This window comes from Culicoides brevitarsis, chromosome 1 (genome assembly GCF_036172545.1).
Source record: "Culicoides brevitarsis isolate CSIRO-B50_1 chromosome 1, AGI_CSIRO_Cbre_v1, whole genome shotgun sequence".
Lineage (NCBI taxonomy): Eukaryota > Metazoa > Arthropoda > Insecta > Diptera > Ceratopogonidae > Culicoides > Culicoides brevitarsis.
In genome coordinates, this window is record NC_087085.1 from 38,470,055 (window position 1) to 38,492,406 (window position 22,352).

Sequence of the window (22,352 nt, forward strand, 5' to 3'; positions counted from 1 at the left end):
TATTGAAATTTGTCTCAAAAAGAATTTTTTTTAAATTTCGTTAAAATTTTTATTCCAAAATCCCTCAAACCTCGTGACACAACTTCCTTTTAACCACTTTTTCCAACTCAAACAAGTGCCGATCATCAATTTCCGGATACAAAATCCTCATAGACTCCGCCAAATCCATCAAATAATCCGAATTCCTTCCCGATTTCCCCTCACACTCACAAATCTGCTGTGCAATTGTCTCCAAATCGTCTTTCAAACCTGCAAACGACGGATTATCGTGCTTCGCCAAGTACAACAACACACTTTTCCGCGCAAGAATCTCCCCAGCGTCACTCAACAAATGAAAATCCGTGACAACTCTTTCGTACCCATTGATTTCACGGACATCCAAATGCTCGAGAACTGCCTTTTTGTCATCCGCACTGATCCGATATCCGATGCCATAAACGCGATTCTCGGAATTTTCAGTGTGAATCAAGGTAACTACTCTTCCAGGCTAAAAAAATAAATAAAATTTAAAAAAAAATTTTTTTTTTCAGGAAATTCACAAACTTTTTCTGCCGTTCCTCGATGATCAATGCTATTTTGGTAGAATTTTCGTTCGAATCCGGTTATGAATCCTTTGTGCTTGCAACTGAACGGAAAATCTGCTTTCCAAACGAGACTTCCGTAGCCAAAAATCCACAAAGAGTCGTCGTCGTTGCCACAAATCACTTCGGGACACAATAATTTGAGGCTTTCCTGAACGTTGTAGACTTTTTTCGGGGATTTTTCGGTCAATTGTTGGATCGAGGGACTCATTTTAGGTTAAAAAAGGTTGAAAAATTGATTTTTAATGAAAAATATTTGGATGACAAATGGTGTCAATCCACTTTTAATGAATTATTTATTAAACAAAACATTTTTTTACATTAGAAAAACTTTAGAAACCGGTGTTGGAACTGTGTACGGTACAGAAACAGATGATTTTAGATGTCCTTGAAACATTTGACGAACGAAAAAAATGAGTTTGCGCTTTTTAGATGTGCGCAGTTTGAATGTTTTTGACGGTTTTGTTGTTTTTTCTTATAAAAATTTGTCTACGATATCAAACCTTCTTTTTTGTATAAATCATAAAGACATTTTACATCCTCGAAACTAAATTCAGGCAGGTCACGGTTTTTATATTTTATAAACATTCGTTGATGTACATGACGCCATTCCGCCGAACTATGGCGACATCTTTGTGGGAAGGAATGTCCGAACGGATCATTAAGAGCGCATTTTGCACAAATATGTTTCAGGTCAAAATCATCTAGCGCCCTAATCATAACCTCAAAGCTTATTTCGGTTTCCATACCATCCATGAACGTTTTCTTCGCTTCTGGCGTCAACAAAAAAGTTCTTTTGATTTCTTGCGAACTGAGATCCCGAAAATTAATGGCATTAATTGAAGCTTGCAGCTTTTCCATAATATTGATGTCAGTTTTCTCATTGACCCGAATGTAACGTTCAAGTGCATAGACAAGATCTACTTCTGAAATCGATTTATTTCTTTCCAGACGAAAAATCGTGTTGACAAAATCAGGAGTCACAAACAAAAAGTCAGCAGATTTCAGTATATTGCCCATTTCTTTTGTAAAAACCTGTAAATATGGTGCAAAATAAAAATTTTGTATTAATTTTTGTATTAATTCTTCAAAACTGTGTCAAAGCTATTTTTGTCAAATCTTGCTCCAAATGCATAAAAATTTGTCAGAGGCTCTAATTTATCATTTTTAATCATTTTATAACTCAAAACTGCCAAAAAATTGAAACTGAAAAAAAATTTTTTCTTTGACACAGTTTTGTTTTGAAAACTAAATCAAGAGCAAAAAAACTGTGTCAAAAACTGTGTCAAAGCCATTTTTGTCAAATCTTGCTCCAAATGGATAAAAATTTGTCAGAGGACTCTAGTTTATCATTTTTAATCATTTTATAACTCAAAACTGCCAAAAAATTGAAACTGAAAAAAAATTTTTTCTTTGACACAGTTTTGTTTTGAAAACCAAATCAAGAGCAAAAAAACTATGTCAAAAACTGTGTCAAAAAGCAATTTTTGTCAAATCTTGCTCCAAATGGATAAAAATTTGTCAGAGGACTCTAATTTATCATTTTTAATCATTTTATAACTCAAAACTGCCAAAAAATTGAAACTGAAAAAAATTTTTTTCTTTGACATAGTTTTGTTTTGAAAACAAATCAAGAGCAAAAAAACTGTGTCAAAAACTGTGTCAAAGCCATTTTTGTCAAATCTTGCTCCAAATGGATAAAAATTTGTCAGAGGGCTCTAATTTATCATTTTTAATCATTTTCTAACTCAAAACTGCCAAAAAATTGAAACTGAAAAAAAAAAATTTTTTCTTTGACACAGTTTTGTTTTGAAAACTAAATCAAGAGCAAAAAAACTGTGTCAAAAACTGTGTCAAAGCCATTTTTGTCAAATCTTGCTCCAAATGGATAAAAATTTGTCAGAGGGCTCTAATTTATCATTTTTAATCATTTTTTAACTCAAAACTGCCAAAAAATTGAAACTGAAAAAAAATTTTTTCTTTGACACAGTTTTGTTTTGAAAACCAAATCAAGAGCAAAAAAACTGTGTCAAAAACTGTGTCAAAGCCATTTTTGTCAAATCTTGCTCCAAATGGATAAAAATTTGTCAGAGGACTCTAATTTATCATTTTTAATCATTTTATAACTCAAAACTGCCAAAAAATTGAAATTGAAAAAAAATTTTTTCTTTGACACAGTTTTGTTTTGAAAACCAAATCAAGAGCAAAAAAACTGTGTCAAAAACTGTGTCAAAGCCATTTTTGTCAAATCTTGCTCCAAATGGATAAAAATTTGTCAGAGGACTCTAATTTATCATTTTTAATCATTTTTTAACTCAAAACTGCCAAAAAATTGAAACTGAAAAAAAATTTTTTCTTTGACACAGTTTTGTTTTGAAAACTAAATCAAGAGCAAAAAAACTGTGTCAAAAACTGTGTCAAAGCCATTTTTGTCAAATCTTGCTCCAAATGGATAAAAATTTGTCAGAGGGCTCTAATTTATCATTTTTAATCATTTTTTAACTCAAAACTGCCAAAAAATTGAAACTGAAAAAAAATTTTTTCTTTGACATAGTTTTGTTTTGAAAACTAAATCAAGAGCAAAAAAACTGTGTCAAAAACTGTGTCAAAGCCATTTTTGTCAAATCTTGCTCCAAATGGATAAAAATTTGTCAGAGGGCTCTAATTTATCATTTTTAATCATTTTATAACTCAAAACTGCCAAAAAATTGAAACTGAAAAAAAATTTTTTCTTTGACATAGTTTTGTTTTGAAAACTAAATCAAGAGCAAAAAAACTGTGTCAAAAACTGTGTCAAAGCCATTTTTGTCAAATCTTGCTCCAAATGGATAAAAATTTGTCAGAGGACTCTAATTTATCATTTTTAATCATTTTATAACTCAAAACTGCCAAAAAATTAAAACTGAAAAAAAAATTTTTTCTTTGACACAGTTTTGTTTTGAAAACTAAATCAAGAGCAAAAAAACTGTGTCAAAAACTGTGTCAAAGCCATTTTTGTCAAATCTTGCTCCAAATGGATAAAAATTTGTCAGAGGACTCTAATTTATCATTTTTAATCATTTTATAACTCAAAACTGCCAAAAAATTGAAACTGAAAAAAAATTTTTTCTTTGACATAGTTTTGTTTTGAAAACTAAATCAAGAGCAAAAAAACTGTGTCAAAAACTGTGTCAAAGCCATTTTTGTCAAATCTTGCTCCAAATGGATAAAAATTTGTCAGAGGACTCTAATTTATCATTTTTAATCATTTTATAACTCAAAACTGCCAAAAAATTGAAACTGAAAAAAAATTTTTTCTTTGACATAGTTTTGTTTTGAAAACTAAATCAAGAGCAAAAAAACTGTGTCAAAAACTGTGTCAAAGCCATTTTTGTCAAATCTTGCTCCAAATGGATAAAAATTTGTCAGAGGACTCTAATTTATCATTTTTAATCATTTTTTAACTCAAAACTGCCAAAAAATTGAAACTGAAAAAAAATTTTTTTTTGACATAGTTTTGTTTTAAAAACTAAATCAAGAGCAAAAAAACTGTGTCAAAAACTGTGTCAAAGCCATTTTTGTCAAATCTTGCTCCAAATGGATAAAAATTTGTCAGAGGACTCTAATTTATCATTTTTAATCATTTTATAACTCAAAACTGCCAAAAAATTGAAACTAAAAAAAATTTTTTTCTTTGACACAGTTTTGTTTTGAAAACCAAATCAAGAGCAAAAAAACTGTGTCAAAAACTGTGTCAAAGCCATTTTTGTCAAATCTTGCTCCAAATGGATAAAAATTTGTCAGAGGACTCTAATTTATCATTTTTAATCATTTTATAACTCAAAACTGCCAAAAAATTGAAACTGAAAAAAAATTTTTTCTTTGACATAGTTTTGTTTTGAAAACCAAATCAAGAGCAAAAAAACTATGTCAAAAACTGTGTCAAAGCAATTTTTGTCAAATCTTGCTCCAAATGGATAAAAATTTGTCAGAGGACTCTAATTTATCATTTTTAATCATTTTATAACTCAAAACTGCCAAAAAATTGAAACTGAAAAAAAATTTTTTCTTTGACACAGTTTTGTTTTGAAAACTAAATCAAGAGCAAAAAAACTGTGTCAAAAACTGTGTCAAAGCCATTTTTGTCAAATCTTGCTCCAAATGGATAAAAATTTGTCAGAGGCTCTAATTTATCATTTTTAATCATTTTATAACTCAAAACTGCCAAAAAATTGAAACTGAAAAAAAATTTTTTCTTTGACATAGTTTTGTTTTGAAAACTAAATCAAGAGCAAAAAAACTGTGTCAAAAACTGTGTCAAAGCCATTTTTGTCAAATCTTGCGCCAAATGGATAAAAATTTGTCAGAGGACTCTAATTTATCATTTTTAATCATTTTATAACTCAAAACTGCCAAAAAATTGAAACTGAAAAAAAATTTTTTCTTTGACACAGTTTTGTTTTGAAAACCAAATCAAGAGCAAAAAAACTGTGTCAAAAACTGTGTCAAAGCCATTTTTGTCAAATCTTGCTCCAAATGGATAAAAATTTGTCAGAGGACTCTAATTTATCATTTTTAATCATTTTTTAACTCAAAACTGCCAAAAAATTGAAACTGAAAAAAAATTTTTTCTTTGACACAGTTTTGTTTTGAAAACCAAATCAAGAGCAAAAAAACTGTGTCAAAAACTGTGTCAAAGCCATTTTTGTCAAATCTTGCTCCAAATGGATAAAAATTTGTCAGAGGACTCTAATTTATCATTTTTAATCATTTTATAACTCAAAACTGCCAAAAAATTGAAACTGAAAAAAAATTTTTTCTTTGACATAGTTTTGTTTTGAAAACCAAATCAAGAGCAAAAAAACTGTGTCAAAAACTGTGTCAAAGCCATTTTTGTCAAATCTTGCTCCAAATGGATAAAAATTTGTCAGAGGACTCTAATTTATCATTTTTAATCATTTTATAACTCAAAACTGCCAAAAAATTGAAACTGAAAAAAAATTTTTTTTTTTGACATAGTTTTGTTTTGAAAACCAAATCAAGAGCAAAAAAACTGTGTCAAAAACTGTGTCAAAGCCATTTTTGTCAAATCTTGCTCCAAATGGATAAAAATTTGTCAGAGGACTCTAATTTATCATTTTTAATCATTTTATAACTCAAAACTGCCAAAAAATTGAAACTGAAAAAAAATTTTTTCTTTGACATAGTTTTGTTTTGAAAACTAAATCAAGAGCAAAAAAACTGTGTCAAAAACTGTGTCAAAGCCATTTTTGTCAAATCTTGCTCCAAATGGATAAAAATTTGTCAGAGGACTCTAATTTATCATTTTTAATCATTTTTTAACTCAAAACTGCCAAAAAATTGAAACTGAAAAAAAATTTTTTCTTTGACATAGTTTTGTTTTGAAAACTAAATCAAGAGCAAAAAAACTGTGTCAAAAACTGTGTCAAAGCCATTTTTGTCAAATCTTGCTCCAAATGGATAAAAATTTGTCAGAGGGCTCTAATTTATCATTTTTAATCATTTTATAACTCAAAACTGCCAAAAAATTGAAACTGAAAAAAAATTTTTTCTTTGACATAGTTTTGTTTTGAAAACTAAATCAAGAGCAAAAAAACTGTGTCAAAAACTGTGTCAAAGCCATTTTTGTCAAATCTTGCTCCAAATGGATAAAAATTTGTCAGAGGACTCTAATTTATCATTTTTAATCATTTTATAACTCAAAACTGCCAAAAAATTGAAACTGAAAAAAAAATTTTTTCTTTGACACAGTTTTGTTTTGAAAACCAAATCAAGAGCAAAAAAACTGTGTCAAAAACTGTGTCAAAGCCATTTTTGTCAAATCTTGCTCCAAATGGATAAAAATTTGTCAGAGGACTCTAATTTATCATTTTTAATCATTTTATAACTCAAAACTGCCAAAAAATTGAAACTGAAAAAAAATTTTTTCTTTGACATAGTTTTGTTTTGAAAACTAAATCAAGAGCAAAAAAACTGTGTCAAAAACTGTGTCAAAGCCATTTTTGTCAAATCTTGCTCCAAATGGATAAAAATTTGTCAGAGGACTCTAATTTATCATTTTTAATCATTTTATAACTCAAAACTGCTTAAAAATTGAAACTGAAAAAAAATTTTTTCTTTGACATAGTTTTGTTTTAAAAACCAAATCAAGAGCAAAAAAACTGTGTCAAAAACTGTGTCAAAGCCATTTTTGTCAAATCTTGCTCCAAATGGATAAAAATTTGTCAGAGGACTCTAATTTATCATTTTTAATCATTTTATAATTCAAAACTTACATCAAGGCACTTCTTCTTTAAATCCGGAAGCTCGTACAAAATTGCAGTCTGGTAGAAAGAAATGACGTTATGGGAATCTACTTCTTTCATCATTTTTGATTCAGCGAAAATCATGGCATCGGAGCAAATATATTTATGGGCAGCAGCGTAAAACTCAACAAGAGCGTTAGAATCGTGAAATTCCACTTCTTTGTCGTAGATGAATCTATAACAGATAAGATAAGATAATTTCAAAATAACAAAAACTAAAAAAAAATGAAAAAAAACTTACTCCAATAATGCTTTAAATGCGTCAAAAGAAATCTCCTTAATTTCCAATTCATTTTCTTGCTTAACTGCGTTGCTCTTCACGGTTTCGCCAAAAAACATTGTTTCGAAAACCTCGCTGGCAGCTGCCAAAATCACTTTGTGTGCACCGATTTTTGAAAATTTACCATTTTCGTCTTTAAAAACGAAGGTAACGTCACAATGCAATTGCGAAGTTAGAAAATTGGTCAAAGTAGATTTGAATTTTTTGCGAATCAAAAGATTTTCCGTGGATTTATTATTTATTTCCATTTTTTTAGGTTAAGGAATGCACAAAAGTAAACTTGTTGCAATGTAAACAAAAAATAAATGTGATTTGCCGGTTAATTGCGCTTTTTAGTTGTGCGCAGTTTGAATATTTTTGACGGTTCACTTTTGATCTCAAAAAAATTATTTTATGCTCCAAATCTTGCTCCAAATGGATAAAAATTTGTCAGAGGACTCTAATTTATCATTTTTAATCATTTTATAACTCAAAACTGCTTAAAAATTGAAACTGAAAAAAAAAATGGCCATTTTTCTCAAATCTTGCTCCAAATGGACTCTAATTTATCATTTTTAATCATTTTGAAATTTTTGTCTCATGCCTCATTTAAAAAGTCAAAAATCCAAAGAGCATAATAAAAAAAAAGTAAAAATTTCATCAAGTATGACCGTTTTTTAGTCTACTTTCATAATTTTTCAAGAAATTTTAAAAAATATTTTAAAATTTTTAATTTTGATAAACTTTTGTATTAAAAATAATATTTTAACTAGAATTTTCTTCTGTAATTTTTTTTTCTAAAATCGTTTAACTTATGTTTTCAAAATTTTTATTTTTTTGTAAAATTTTTTTTTAAATTTTTTAGGTCATTTGCTCTGAAATTAATTTTAAATAAGAAATCTCAATGTAAATTCATTAAAAATAACGAATAAATTGATTAACGATTAAAAATTCATTGAATATTTGACATTTTGTATGAAAAAGTATTTCAAATCCCCATTTTGAAAGAAAGTTATTTGCCCCTTTTGAAACTACACCACTGAAAATTAGTTCTGTTCGATAAAATTTTTTAGTTTTTTCACATTTTTTTGTTTACTAATTTCCGTCTTTCGTTTTTTTGTCTAAAATTATTCCGAAAATGAGTGAACCTCCATCAAAAAAGCAAAAAACCTTTCACAAAATTGATTTCGAGTCGCTTCACGTGCAAAATTTCAAGGAACAAAAACATTGCGATGTCACATTTTGGTGCAAAAATACCGACGGAGACCTGAGAAAGATTGGAGCCCACAAAATGATGCTCGTTTTGGTGAGTGACGTCTTCGAGACGATGTTTTATGGGAAAACTGCGGAAAATGATGTCGTTACGAAGAGTGAAGAGGTCTTAATAGACGACATCACAATTGATACTTTTACGGATTTTTTGTCGTAAGTTTTCTTTTATTTCTTTTTCGAATCGAATTCAATTCAAATTTCACCTCAAACCAGATTCATCTACGGAAGTGATGTAAAATTTGAAAATTCTATTGAGATTTGTCGCTTTTACTATGCCGCTCACAAATACAATTGTAAAGAAGCTCTAAAATTTATCCATGAAGCTGCCTTAGATAGGCTTGATTTGACGAATTGTTTAGTTTTTTATGAAACTGCGTTACTGCATGATGACTGTTCGCTCAAAGATGCTGCTTTGAAGGTAAAATCCAGATAAATTTGAAAAATTTTAATGATTTTTAAAAAATTTTTTTAGAAAATTCAGGAAGACATCAGTGCAGTAATTATTTCCACGGAATTTTTGACTGCAAATCCCGAAAGTGTCAACTTAATTTTCCAAAGTGAACATTTATCGATCAACTCGGAAATGGAACTTGTCTGGGCACTTCAGCGCTACATCGATCACAATCAAGAACGAGACCCGAAAATTGCTTTGAAAGTTCGTCCTGCGCTTCAAATCATTCGTTTCTTGACATTGCGCGAAAATGACATTCGACAAACTTCATTGCTTTCGGATGATGAAAAGAAAGCAATTATTGAATGTTTGAAAGATTCGAGCTTGGATTCAGATTCAAATTTGGCGGGAATGCCTGATGGCTTCTCAATCAGTCGATCAAAGAGAATCTCGAAAATCCATATTTTGTCAAAAATCTTCAAAGGATACTCGTTTCGCTGCATTAATCCGTGCCATTACACAAGTTACTCAAACCATTCCTCGTGGAATTGCTGTAACCTTAGTGTCAGTGTGAGAAATAAGATAAAGGAGATTTTTGAAAAATACGAACATACGAATATTGTACTTTATAGTAATGATGATCTGATATCGCTCTACGAAGCTTACACAGAAGGTGGATTAGTTAAAAGTTGAGAAAAAATATGGATTTGTAAAAAAAATAAAAAGTAAAAAAAATAAAATCAAAGATGGCGGATGCTTAGCGTCTTAATTGTTGATCATTTAGAATTTTTTTAATTTTTGAGGTTAGGTCAGATTTACTCCAAATTTCAATCAAATTATGAATTTTTCAGCAATATAAAGTAATTTTTTTAGGCCGCTCCAAATTTATTTCGAACTTTTTGTCCCAAAAACTTTTTTTCAAAGTAGGAGGGGCAGGCATTCAGCGTTTGAAACCCACGAAAAAAGCGTTTGAAATAATTTCAAAGTCATTTTTCTCGAATTTTTATAAATTAAATTCGATTTTTCAAATTCTCCGTGGAGTCCCTGGGGGGCAAAATAAAAAAAATTTTTTTGAAAAACCTTTCATACAAAATGACAAAATTTTGACAGTTTTTTGTCATTTATCAATATTTTAGCTGATTTTATGGTATCTACATTGAGATTTGAAAATTGAGATCAGAGAATTTCAAGTTAAAAATTTAAACAAAAAAATTTCGTAAAAATAACTGTCAAAAAATTTTGAAAATAAATTTTTTTGAAAAAAATTTCAAAGAAGAAAATTCATGTTAAAATACTATTTTTAATAAAAAAATTCTTAAAAATTGAAATTTTTTTTTTAAATTTTAGGAAATTTCTTGAAAAAAAGACCAAAAAATGGTCAATTTTGATGAAATTTTTATTTTTTTTTTATTTTGCCTTTTGAAATGGGGCATGGGACAAAACGTTCAAAAAAAAAATTTGGAGCGGACTTAAAAACTAATTAATTTTTGACTTCAGCTTTTTAGATAAAGATAAAAGCTTTAAATATTGATTAAATGACTTTTGATTCTGGATTTTTAAAAGTTTTACGTAAGATTTTGACTAATTTAGCTCAAAATAACTTTGTACCCCCCTTTAATTTTTTTTTTGACTACGCCTCTGACGTTTCAAATTTAGGTTCGTTCGACAACTTTGTTTACAATTTCAACAGTTTTGACCAAATTTCTGCCACAATGACTGAGAGTCCAGAAAAAAAGCGAAAAATCTCGCATAAAATTGATTACAATGCACTCCATTTGAGTTCCTTTGTCGAACAAAAACATTGTGACATCAAGTTTGAATGCAAAGACATTTCTGGCTGCCCTTCAATCATTGGAGCTCACAAAATGATGCTGATGTCTGTGAGCGAAGTCTTCGAAACGATGTTTTATGGTGATGCAGAAGGAAGTTCTGGAGTTAACAACGAAATTTTTGTGATTCAGGACATCACGATGGAGACTTTTAAGCATTTTCTGGGGTAAGATTGACAAATTTTAATTAAATTTAGTTTTATTTGTTTTATTTTTTGAGGTTAGGTTTATTTATGGACTTGATATTCAACTAAAAAACGCTCAGAATGTCTCTGACTTTTACTACGCCGCACAAAAGTACGCTTGCAAGGATGCTCTGCTGTTTGTTCATGAAGTCGCCATAAATAGTCTCTGCTTAAACAATTGTTTGGTATTTTATGAAACGGCGTCACGTCACTCTGATGACACTTTGAAAGCTGCTTGCATCCAGGTTTGTATTAAAATTTGACCTTGAATTTTTTTTCTACATTTTTCTCCAATTTCAGATCTTTAAGGTACAAATTAACGATTTACTTTCCTCCTCGGAATTTTTAAAAGCCGCTCCTGAAACTATCAATTCCCTTTTTGAGCTTGATTTTCCAGCAGTTTTTTCCGAAATTGATTTTTTGTGGGCTCTCGAACGTTACATTCGTCACAATGACAAAACTGACTCCGAAATTGCTTCGAAAGTTCGTTCAGCTCTCAAGCAAATTCGTTTCTTGACATTACATGAAAATGACATTCAGGCAACTTTTTTGTTGACGGATGAGGAAAAAGAAGCTCTGATCAAATGTTTGCCTGATGATGCCAATTTGTCAGAAATGCCTGAGGGATTTTCCGTTTTGTGCAAAAAACGTCAGTTTAGACTTTATATTGTCAAAGCTGATGTTCAGTTATTCGCCAGGATGCAAGAAATTCATAACAGAAAGACATGTAGCAAATGTTCGTTTGCTAATAACCATACTTTATGGGAATGTTCCAAAGTCGCAGGCAATAAGCAGCAAATTAAAGATATTTATGAGAAATATCAACATAAGGATTTGACTTTGTACACTCATGATGACTTAGAAGCACTTTATGCGGCTTACAAAAAAACTGGACTCATAAATTGAGTGAAATTTTGCAAAAAAAAATTTTTTGTAAATACAAAACTGGAAATTTATTCAAAAAAAGCTACAAATCCGTGAAATCAACTAACAGTTTTTGGTCTTTCTGTCTCCTCTTCACTCTCTTCCGGCACCGTTTGCTGCACAATACTCGTCTTTCGTGCCAACAAATGTTCACTTGCGACTGATTCTGAGTTCACTCTGCGGTTCATGACTTGCATCTCGGATCCTTCTGATGTGACAGGAATTTTTGGCGGAACTTCTTCTTTTTCACCTTTGCAACAACAACACAACCAACTTGACATTTTTAATAATTTTTAATTTTTTTACCAAAATAACGTTTAAACTGATTAACTTGTTTGCGTTTAAGAGTTAAAAATAGAATAAAATAGAATCTGACGCGAAATTGTCGATATAGGAACGAAGTTGGTGCGATATGAAATCCCGAAGAACTCCCCAAAAGTCATAAAAATCTAAAAAATTGACAAAAGTGCATTTTTTCTATTAAAATTCTCTTTTAAACGAGAAAAAACTAAATTTTATTGATTTTTTCAACATAAAATGCGCTTCAACGAATGATAAAAAAAAACGTAGAGACGCGATAAGATTAGATAGAAAACGCCTCGATAAGTCATCCAACTGATTATTCAACAATTAGCGATGAGTCACTTCTAAACATTCATTTCCAGGTATTACAGCATTAGGTCATTGTCGAAGCAATTAAATTTTTTTTTGTGCAAGGATCATCATGACCTCGTGTCAAGAAACCTTGTCAAACGACTATAATGACGGAAAAATGACAAAAATCAACAAAACAGGAGAAAAAAATTAATTAGAATCAATTAAGTGTCGTCCTCGCGTCGAGTAATGTAAACAACTTTTGTTTTTTTTCTTCCTTTTTCTTTGAATTTTTATCGGAAATATTGAGCAGTGTTCTTTGGTAAGGCGAGCTGTTAGGATGGAAAATGGACAAAGTAAGTTTTTTTTTTGTAAATTATTTTTAAAAAAATTAATTTAAAATTAAAATATATTTTTTATTTTTTTTTCATACAAAAATTAATCAATTTTTTTTATTGTTTTTTTTTTTATTAAAAAAAAATGAAATTAAAAATAAAATACCAAAATTAAAAAAAAATAATTAAATTAAAATTATACTAAATTGAAACAAAAGTGAATTTTTTTTTTAAACAAAAAAAAATGTTTTTTAATTTTTAAAAAATTAATTATTTTTTTTTTAATTTTAACAAAAATGAAATTAATAAAAAAGATTATTTTTTGTTTATTTTAATTTTAATTAAAATTTTAAATTTTTTTTAAATAAATTTTAAATTTTTAAAAATAAAAAATTAAATTTTTTAATTAATTAAATAATTTTTAACAAAAAAAAAATTTAAAATTAAAAAAAAATTCTAATTAATTTAAAAAATAATAAAAAAAAAAAAGTTTAAATGATTGAAAAAAATTTTAATTAAATAAATAATTATTTAAATGATAAGAAAAATAATTTTAATTCCTTAAATATTTTTTATAAATAAATATTTTTTTTTATTTTAATTTATTTATTGATTTTTTTTTACAAAAATTTAAAAAATTAAAAAATAAAAAAATTAAATGATTAAAAAAATAAATTCTAATTAATTTAAAAAATTTTTAATAAATAAAAAAAAGTTTAAATGATTGAAAAAATGAATTTTAATTAAATAAATAATTTTTTAAATGATAAGAAAAATAATTTTAATTCCTTAAATATTTTTTATAAATAAATATTTTTTTTTATTTTTAATTTATATTTTTTTTTTGAACAATTAATTTATTTTACCTCACATTTGAATTTTTAAAAGAAAAAAAAAATATTAATTTAAAAAAAATATTTTTCAGATTGCTGTTTCATCTGTACCCTTTACACAAAAGTAGCTGTCGACACATTTTTCACATTAAGCGGTGCACGATGCGAAAGTTGCTGCAATTGCCCTCAAGGAAGTCTAAATCCGGGAAATTGTGTGACACGAGCTCCTCAAATGTGCAAAGAGTGTGTCGACCAAGGTCACGTTCAAAAGGCTACGAAACCAAGAAGGAAGCCACAGAAGAAAAAATAAATTGCGTGTTATTTTTTTTTCTTTGACGAAATGGATTAACCTTCAAATATTTATGAACGAATTATTGTATGAATATTAATTTTTTTTCTGTTGACCAAAATTGTCTTAGGTCATGGTTTAAGCATTTTGTGTAACTCTTGTAGAGCATTAAGAATTAATTAGAGAAAATTGCAGAAGAAAAATCAATGAAAAAGTCCCCAAAGGACAAGGTTTCGACCTTGCATGGTAACAAAAATGACCAAAATTATCATAATACTCATAAGAAAAATTTTTGTTAGCTTATTATTTTATTTTTCTTGCTTCAGACGATATTTAAGTAGGCATAAGAACTTAATACAATAACAAGAAAATTCTATATGAGAATCTAGATAGTTGCAGTTATTTACTTCGAAACTTGTATCTTTATATTTTCGTACGAAAAATGAAAGAAAATTTTTCCAACAATCCAATAAAGTTAAGAAAGAAGAAGATTTTAATGAAAATTCATAACAGAACCTTGAAAGAAAATTTTTCTTCTATTTTTATAGATTTTCTTCGAAAGTGTGGGTTGATTTTAGTGTTTTCATGACTTTATGAAAGCAAAATTGCCTAATAAGAGAAAATTATTGAAAACTAAGCGATTTCCGGAAATTAAATTTTACAAAGATAAACAAAAATCAACAAAACAAAAGTTTGTATGGACGCCAATGTTTGATTTTGGAATTTTGTTTCGCGAATTAATTAGTTTTCCCTTTTTTCAAAGGGAAATTTGATATTTTCGTGTGGGATGCTTTTCATGAAAAAATTTTTAAAAGATGGTCCAAAATTAGAAACAAATTTAATTTAAAAAGTGAAATTTAAAAAAATTTCTTGAATGAAATTGAGTAAAAATTTACATTTTAAATAAATTTTAAAACAAATATTTTAATTGACCTCTTTTGCACAATTTTCATATTTCACATATGTTACGTAAGCCAATTAAAAAGTATGTAGACCAAAATAAATATTTTTATGTAATTTTTGTTTGTTATCATAATAGAATTAAAATAATATTTTTTTTTTTATTTTAAAAAAGAAATCCTTTCGGAAATTCTTTGGTCGCTTTAAAGAATTTTGATTTTTTTTTTCAAAATTTAAAAGTATGCAATGAATTTTACAATATAAATTTTCAATTTTTCGCGATATTTCATTTTTTTTTTTTAAATTTTCAGCACGAATTATTTTTTAAATAATTAATTAAATAATTTAAAAAAAAACTTTTTTGAAAAAAATAGCTTTTAAATAAAAAATTTAATGTAAGTTATAATTTACGCCTAAAAGTATGCAATTTATATTAAACATCAAATTTGTGATTTTTATGAGTTTTTATTTATTTTTTAAAAAGTTTTTCAGCACAGAAACCTTCTAATAGCTCAAAAGGTCACTTTAAAAAATCTATAAGAAGATTCATCAAACTAAATTTCAAGTTAATTCGTTACAAAAAAAGTTTGGATCTACATTCCTTGAGGGTTGTTCTATTTCCTCAAAAAAAAAATCATCACTCAACTATAAAACAAACAAAAAGGTAAGTAATACCTCAAAAATTTGCATGTACTCTTCCCGTTTCTGTTAAAACTCAAAAATGCTGAATGTTTGATGTCGAAAACTGATCATTAGTGTTAAAACTTATCTTGTTTGTGGTTCCCAAAATTCGGTTTGTTTCAAGGAAAACTTTTCTCTCCTACACGTAAATTTTTTTTTCTGTGGGTATGGAGGAAATTTTAACAAACAACAAACAGTACTTCATTTGCTTATGTAAACTTTGCATGATTATTACGAAACCTGCAAGTACTTGAGAATGTTTGTCGTCGTCGCTTTACCGAGAGTTATTAGAGATCTTTATTTTACGAGTACAAAAGTTTTAAGACCGCACACGTACAAAAAGTTTTTCCTGAGAGAAAATCTCCATGTTTTTTTTTGAGTTGCTGACACACCTTTTAATTTCGGAAGGAAATTGTGAAGCTCCTTTTTTCATTCAGGCATTTTTCACCCCGAAGACCGAGAGATAAATAATGACACTGAAAGTTAATTCTATTAGAGAGTAAATGACATGCCCGGCAGTTATCTCGTTTAATTCTTTCAATTTCTGATTATTCGTCGCAGATAAAGACGACGCAGTGTCTCCTTCATCCATCTTCTCGAAAATATGGCGAATAGAAAAATATCGGAGACATTAAAAATAACGAACATTTTTTTTTGTTATTCATGTTTTCCTTTTTTTCGGTCTTTGCAGGAAAAGTTTCAAGTAATTAGTGTAAGTAATGGCATAAAATAGAGATCTGTCGTAATAATAAAAGACGAACACGAGTGACATAGAGAAAAACACAAAAAAAAGAGGAAAAAAAAAATTAAGAGAGATAAATATCTTAAAGTAGATTAAGGGACAATATTTATGATATTATGTCTTTTTCTCATCATCGTCGTGTTTTTTCTTCGTTTTTTTTTGTAAGTAATCGGAGCAATCTGCCATTCATTCACCGACTGACTCCAATTTCTATGGATCGCAGGATGAAAGAGTTGACCCAAAATAATTCTTTTTATGTAACAATTTTTTCTCGTAGAACATATTTTGGACCAAATGTCGACGAGGATGGAAAAAAAGGACACGAGAGGAAGAAAAGGAAATGCAGGTGAATGCACTTTACACACAAAAGCCATTCATTCATTCACTGATGTCGAAGCTTTTGTGTATGACGACGATGACATGGGTGACAAAAGCAGGTCTTTCGGCAAAAAGGAGGAAGGATATAGACTTTCTCGATTTTTTTCCCTTCTTTTTCATGTTTACTCATGTGTTTATGACACAAATATTTTGCAAAGGACAAAATATTTTTTTTATTGAATTTTAGGAAAAGCGATTTTTTGTGGAATTTTTTTAAAATGGTAAGTTTTATAATGTTAAAAAATTATTTGTTTAAAAATAAATAAATTTTTTTTTTTATTAAAAAAAAAACAGATAAAAAAAATAATTAAAAAAATTAAATTTTAATTAAAATTAATTAAGTTAATAAAATTAAATCATATTTAATTATTTTAATAAAATTTTAAATTAAATATTAAAAATTTTTTATTTTTTTTTAATAAATATTTTTTTATATTTTGTTTTTTAATAAATATTTTTCTATTTTTTTTTTTATTAAAATTTATTATTATTTTATTTATTTTTTAATTTATTTTTTTATTTATTTTATTTTTATTTTTAATTTTTAGGATTTTTTTGAAGAATAATTAGAAGCTTTCAATGGATTTAAGGATTGATTCAATGAATTATTCAAAATTAGCTGTGAGTATCCTAACCACTAGACAATATGGGAAAATTTAATTTTTATATGCGAAAAGGCTTCATGGTATTAACCAAAACAAAAAATTTAAATTTTTTACTTTAAAACAAAATTTGACTTCAAAACCTTAAATCTTCCGTTTAAAAAAATTTTCCTCTCAAAAAAAATCTCGAGCATCTTTAACATAAGCGATACATTTACTTAAAATTTTCAGTAGTCGCGTGTCTCATTATTCATAACAATTCCTCTTACTTTATCTTCCGCTTACATTTAAAAGTCTTTTCCACACGACGATGTTCATGATGATGATGACGTAATGTGCGTTCATAAATAATAATAAAATCGCGTAAATTTGGCAGAATACCGCCGCCGAACGAATCCGAACGACAAAATGTGATGCTAATGTATGCAAATGAGTGCGCTCATTAAAGTGATTACAAATTTTGCCATATTTTCACTTCTTTTATTCATGTCGTTGTTTTTTTCTGCGTCTCTTTTTTCTTCTTCTTTGTGTCGTTGTCATCATCTCGCATTGTCTCTATCAACTTTTTTTTTTGTCTTTTGAAAAATGGAGACTTTTGCTCACCAGACTGAGATTTATTTTCAAGGTCCCGCAGAATTATTTGAATTATCGCAAAGAACTTTACTTAAGATAGCTGAGAAATCCCCGAAGCGCACAGGCATAAATTAGCTTGGAATGACGCATTTCGCAGTAAAGAACAAAAAATGTTTTACTCGTTTCATTTTTCGCTTGAGTTGAGAAAAATTTCGCGATGCTCTTGAAATGTGCTGTTAGGTACTTCTCCTTATGTGAAGTAAAATAAGACAAAAAAGGAGGGAAAAAAGTGATATGAAGTACGTTTAAGATGAAACTCTTTCTCGAGAGAAGGAAAATATTTCAAACAATTTCATAAAGCTTTGTGAGAGCTTTAAATCATGAATTTTTATTGAATGAAAATTTTTTAAAAAATCAGCTTAAATTATCGAAAAAAATTAGTTTAAATTTTTTATAAAAAAATTGTTTAAAATTTTATTAAAAAGTTTTTTAATTTGTATTAAAAAAAATGTTTCATTTTTGTAAAACAAATTTTAATTTTTATAAAAGAAATTATTTAAATTTTTATAAAAGAAATTATTTAAATTTTTATAAAAGAAATTATTTAATTTTTACATAAAAATTTTATTTTAAATTAAAATTAAAAAAAATAATTTAATTTTTTTAAATTAATTTAAAAATTTAAGAAAATTCGATAAAAAATTTTCAACAAAGATTTTAAATTAATTTTTTAGTGATTACTGAAACAAAAAAAGCGGAATAAAGGAAAGTCCAAAAATTTACTAATGTTCAATGGTCCATTTGCACTTTAATTGATTCCATCCAAGATTTTGTTTATCTTTCGCCATCAATTAATTCCAAGACTTTGGACCAAAATTTTCGGAAGACAAACTTTGTTTAAGCAAATATTTCAAATCCAAATCGAAGCGAACTAAAAACTTCCAACAATTAAACCAAACTAAGGTCATCATCATCTGTTTCTCGTCTCAAACTTTGTGTATGTGTGTTTTATTGGGCAAACAAATGAGAAATGTCCTCCTTTTCTAAGCTCGACATAAAAGCATCTTAATCTCGAAAAGACCATCATGTTTGCTCGGTGACACCTTTTTCCTTTTATTATTGTTACTTTGCGTCCCAACAGCGCAGCTCCATACGGAGCACAAAGCAGAACAAATTGAAAGTACCATCAAGGAAGTGTACGAAAAGCAAGCCAAGCAGCCAAAACAAACATAAATCAAATGTACTTTATCATGTCCATTATTCACCATCATAACAATAAGTTGTGCGTCTCTTTTATTTCATGGCAAAAAGGTAGCGCGAGAGAAAGAGAGAAATTCGTAGACAACAAAAAGTATTTCTTTTTGGGTTTGATGCAAAGTGTCTGCATGACGGTGTGGAATAAATAATAGAAAAAAAAAGCGTTGGAAGATAAAAAGAACCGAAACAAATAAACAATGTATGACCCCGAACTTAATCCTGTCATTTCCATAGAAACAAGACAAGACATTTAAAGTCCTTCCCTTACCTACTTTTTTTTTGCCTCCTTCTCTGCAAAATTCAACCAAAAAAGTATTAAAAGACGGTCGTTTGTTCTGACCAAAGGAATTTCTTCATCTTTGGTCTGTGTTTGGGTGACGAACGAAGGAGGCACATAAAGTTCAAAATGGTCTGTGAATAGTTTAGTTTGGAAGGTCCTTTGTCACCTTTTTGTTCGTTCGCCAATGCTTCGTGCGTGGCGTAGACAAAACTCTTGGCTGTTGAATTATTTATTGTATTACGAAAGGGAAAAATTGTAATTTATTATAAAATTGGTTCCCTTTTTTATTTTATTTTATATTTTATTATATTTGGCTTTGTACTGAGTGTGTTGTAGAGCAAGAGCAAGGACATCAGACCTGCATCTGTAAATGGCTTAAGGAGAGCAAAAGTTTGAAGTATCAGCAAAGGTAAATGATGGAGTTTAGTTAATTGTAGGTTTTGAGGTATCAGGTAACTCCATTTGTTATTTGAAAAAAAAAAAATTATTTTATTTAAATTTATTTTAACAATTTGATCGTTTAAATAATTTTTGAAATTTATTAAATAATAAATATTTACATTTGAAAAATATTTCAACTAAAAGTTATTCAAAAAAATAAAATAAAAAATAAATAAATAAAAAAATATTTAATTAATTTTTTTATTTTAATAAATAAAATAAAATTAATTTAATTAATCGATTAATTGCATAATTTTTATTTAATTCTTTAAAAAAAATCTTAAAATAAGTCTTTATTTTTTTTCTATTTTTTAAAATTATTTTGTAAAAAAAAATAATTAAATAATTTTAAATTAAAATAAAAAATTTATTTATTTTATTTATTTATTTTAAAATTGAATTAAAACAATTTTTTGAAATTTTTACGATAAATAATAAAATATTTAATTCCTTAAAGAAATCTTAAAACAATTCTTTAATGTTCTTTATTTCTTTAAATTATTTAATTAAATAAAAAAAATAATTAAATATTTTTAAATCAATAAATTATAAAAAAAAATTAAAAAAAGTTAAATTAAATTAAAAAATTAAAAAAAATTAAAAAATTTAAAAAATTAATTTAATTTTTAACTTTATAAGAAAATTGATTTAAAATATTTTTTTAATTTTTTTGCCAATTTGTAAGCTATCATTTGCGAAAATTTTCTTTAAAAAAATCGTTGCGAATATCATCAAGTCAAGAAATAAAGCCGCTAGGACAGATAAAAAGGAATGATTTTACTCCTTTTCAGTTTCTCGACAATTTCCACACTATTTTGCATTAGAAATTGTGGAGGAATTGCCTCAAGTGGGATGTAACAAAATAAACAAATTTGTGGTCTTTTGCCTTCTCCACAAATTTTATTACATTAAATACATTGCATTCCCACTTTTTCTTTTTTTTTTGTCTTTATTTTATTCTTTCCTGAAGACATTTAAGACTTTTTTTTTTGTTATTTGTTTTTCTTTGTTCTTCACAAAAATTTCCAGGTTTTTCACACTTTTTTTTTCATAAGAGCAAAACAAAAGTTTCAAAGCAGGATTTTCTTTTGATTACTTCCGCGAAAAAAGAAAGATCCTTGAGCAAGTTTTTGAGCAGCAAATAAATAATGATAATGGGTTGTTGAACTTTTGTATTAAAACACTTGCGATTGTGGCTTGGAGTGGCGGTTTTCACTCATTCTCTCTTAATTACTTGTCTTCTCTTCTTCTTCTTCTGTTTCGTTTCAAAGGTGTCACAAAGCGACATTCGACAAACCAAAGAACGAGAAGAAGAAGCAGTTTTGATGTGCGAACAAGGACATTGTATGGTTAGGATTAGGAAAATCCAATGTGATGACATTAATTAATCATATTTTGAGGGTGCCGATGTGACAAGAAAGGCTTCTTCGTTTTTTTTTTGATGTAAGACAGATAAATGGAACGAAGGGATAGGTTAATGTGTGACAGTTGTCAGTCTTGTCGGAGGAAAAAGGTAAAGAATGAGGTCGAGAAAAGTTGTTACCATAAACCGATGAAAAAGGAATTAAATTTTTCGCAATATTTCACAGAGAGACGACCGGATATTGTTTTACAGCTGCAATATCCGATCGATGCGAATCCCAATACTCTATCCTCCCATAACCATTAATTTAAATCCTTTTTATTTAACATTTATTCAATTATATTATCAATCTATTATGATAGTCCATTCTCTCTGTTTCTACCTTCCTCCTCTCACTCCCCTATTGACGATTTCTCTGAACAGACAAAAACAGAAGGAAAGAAGGATCCTTCAGGCGATATCGTATAACTCGTTTCCAATCGCTTTGTGTCTATAACCAAACATGACATATCCTTTCTATTTTTTTTTCTTTTCTCTAAAAGAGAATGAATTTGAAGATTATCGAGTTGAAACACAAAAGTGTTTTTAGAAAAATATTTTTAAAAAATTTAAAGCTTATTTTTCTAAATCTTTTTAACTCAAAAACCATCTGAAAGTTAATACCAAAAATTTACAAAAAAAAAATTTTTTTTTTTTAATACCAAATTTTGAGTTAACCCGTTACAAAACTTCTTTGAATTCAAATTTCGACAGAAAGACATCAAATCTTTTCATAAACCTTTTATTTTTGTCAAAATCTCCTCTAACAAAGTTTCATCTCCCATAATTCTTTATGAGATAAATGAACAATATAAGCAGAGATGACCATTCGGGATATTCGCCAGAATTGTGAAGGAATGCAGAATCGAAAGATGGGCAAAAATAATAATACTTTATCCAAAGTGTATCGTAACATAAAATAATATCGATAACGACATATGTTACTTTCGTCCGTTGAACGGATCTCTTTTGGAATTTTGTGTGAAAATAACAAGTGAATAAACCCAAAAGAATGTAAGGAAGCAACAAAAAAAAGAGGAGTTGTGAAAATATTATTTAATAAGTGCATTATAATTTCTCGTCATCGCCTTTCTTCGTCGCGTCATAAATAGACCAATAACACGGATGTCTAGACAGGCTATTAACGAAAAGTGAGGAGAAAACGATTCTATTAAAAAAACGAAGAAAAGTTTATGTACCAGTTAGTTGAGATAACGTTGTTATTGTAAGACATTGAAAAAAAAAGAGTTTTTCACTTACGAAAGAGTTAAAAAGGGAATTTATAAAGTTGTAATGACG

General features: G+C 27.9%; 3 protein-coding genes across 5 annotated transcripts; 2 read left to right on the forward strand and 1 right to left on the reverse strand.

Moving 5' to 3' along the window:
- Positions 1-7: 7 nt before the first annotated feature.
- On the reverse strand, positions 8-7,444 carry LOC134830440 (putative glutathione-specific gamma-glutamylcyclotransferase 2). 2 transcript variants are annotated; one of them, XM_063843940.1, is made up of 4 exons: positions 7,128-7,444; positions 6,857-7,061; positions 544-1,616; positions 8-487 (listed from the first exon to the last, which is right to left on the reverse strand). In XM_063843940.1, exons 3-4 carry the CDS (start codon positions 790-792, stop codon positions 65-67), a joined length of 672 nt encoding a protein of 223 aa, XP_063700010.1. In that variant the 5' UTR covers positions 793-1,616; positions 6,857-7,061; positions 7,128-7,444; the 3' UTR covers positions 8-64. The 2 variants fall into 2 exon arrangements, with proteins under 2 accessions (XP_063700010.1, XP_063700002.1); XM_063843932.1 differs by lacking the exon at positions 8-487 and having other exon boundaries at positions 795-1,616.
- An 800-nt stretch (positions 7,445-8,244) lies between these two features.
- Positions 8,245-9,602, forward strand: LOC134838450 (BTB/POZ domain-containing protein 6-like). Of its 2 annotated transcripts, none has more exons than XM_063853981.1 (3): positions 8,245-8,570; positions 8,646-8,835; positions 8,890-9,602. In XM_063853981.1, the coding sequence occupies exons 1-3, from the start codon at positions 8,284-8,286 to the stop codon at positions 9,499-9,501; spliced, it is 1,089 nt and encodes a 362-aa protein (XP_063710051.1). In that variant the 5' UTR covers positions 8,245-8,283; the 3' UTR covers positions 9,502-9,602. The 2 variants fall into 2 exon arrangements, with proteins under 2 accessions (XP_063710051.1, XP_063710050.1); XM_063853980.1 differs by having other exon boundaries at positions 8,631-8,835; positions 8,890-9,600.
- A 909-nt stretch (positions 9,603-10,511) lies between these two features.
- Positions 10,512-12,106, forward strand: LOC134837157 (uncharacterized). Its single transcript, XM_063852501.1, has 3 exons — positions 10,512-10,804; positions 10,863-11,067; positions 11,123-12,106. Exons 1-3 carry the CDS (start codon positions 10,521-10,523, stop codon positions 11,726-11,728), a joined length of 1,095 nt encoding a protein of 364 aa, XP_063708571.1. The 5' UTR covers positions 10,512-10,520; the 3' UTR covers positions 11,729-12,106.
- Positions 12,107-22,352: the final 10,246 nt, after the last annotated feature.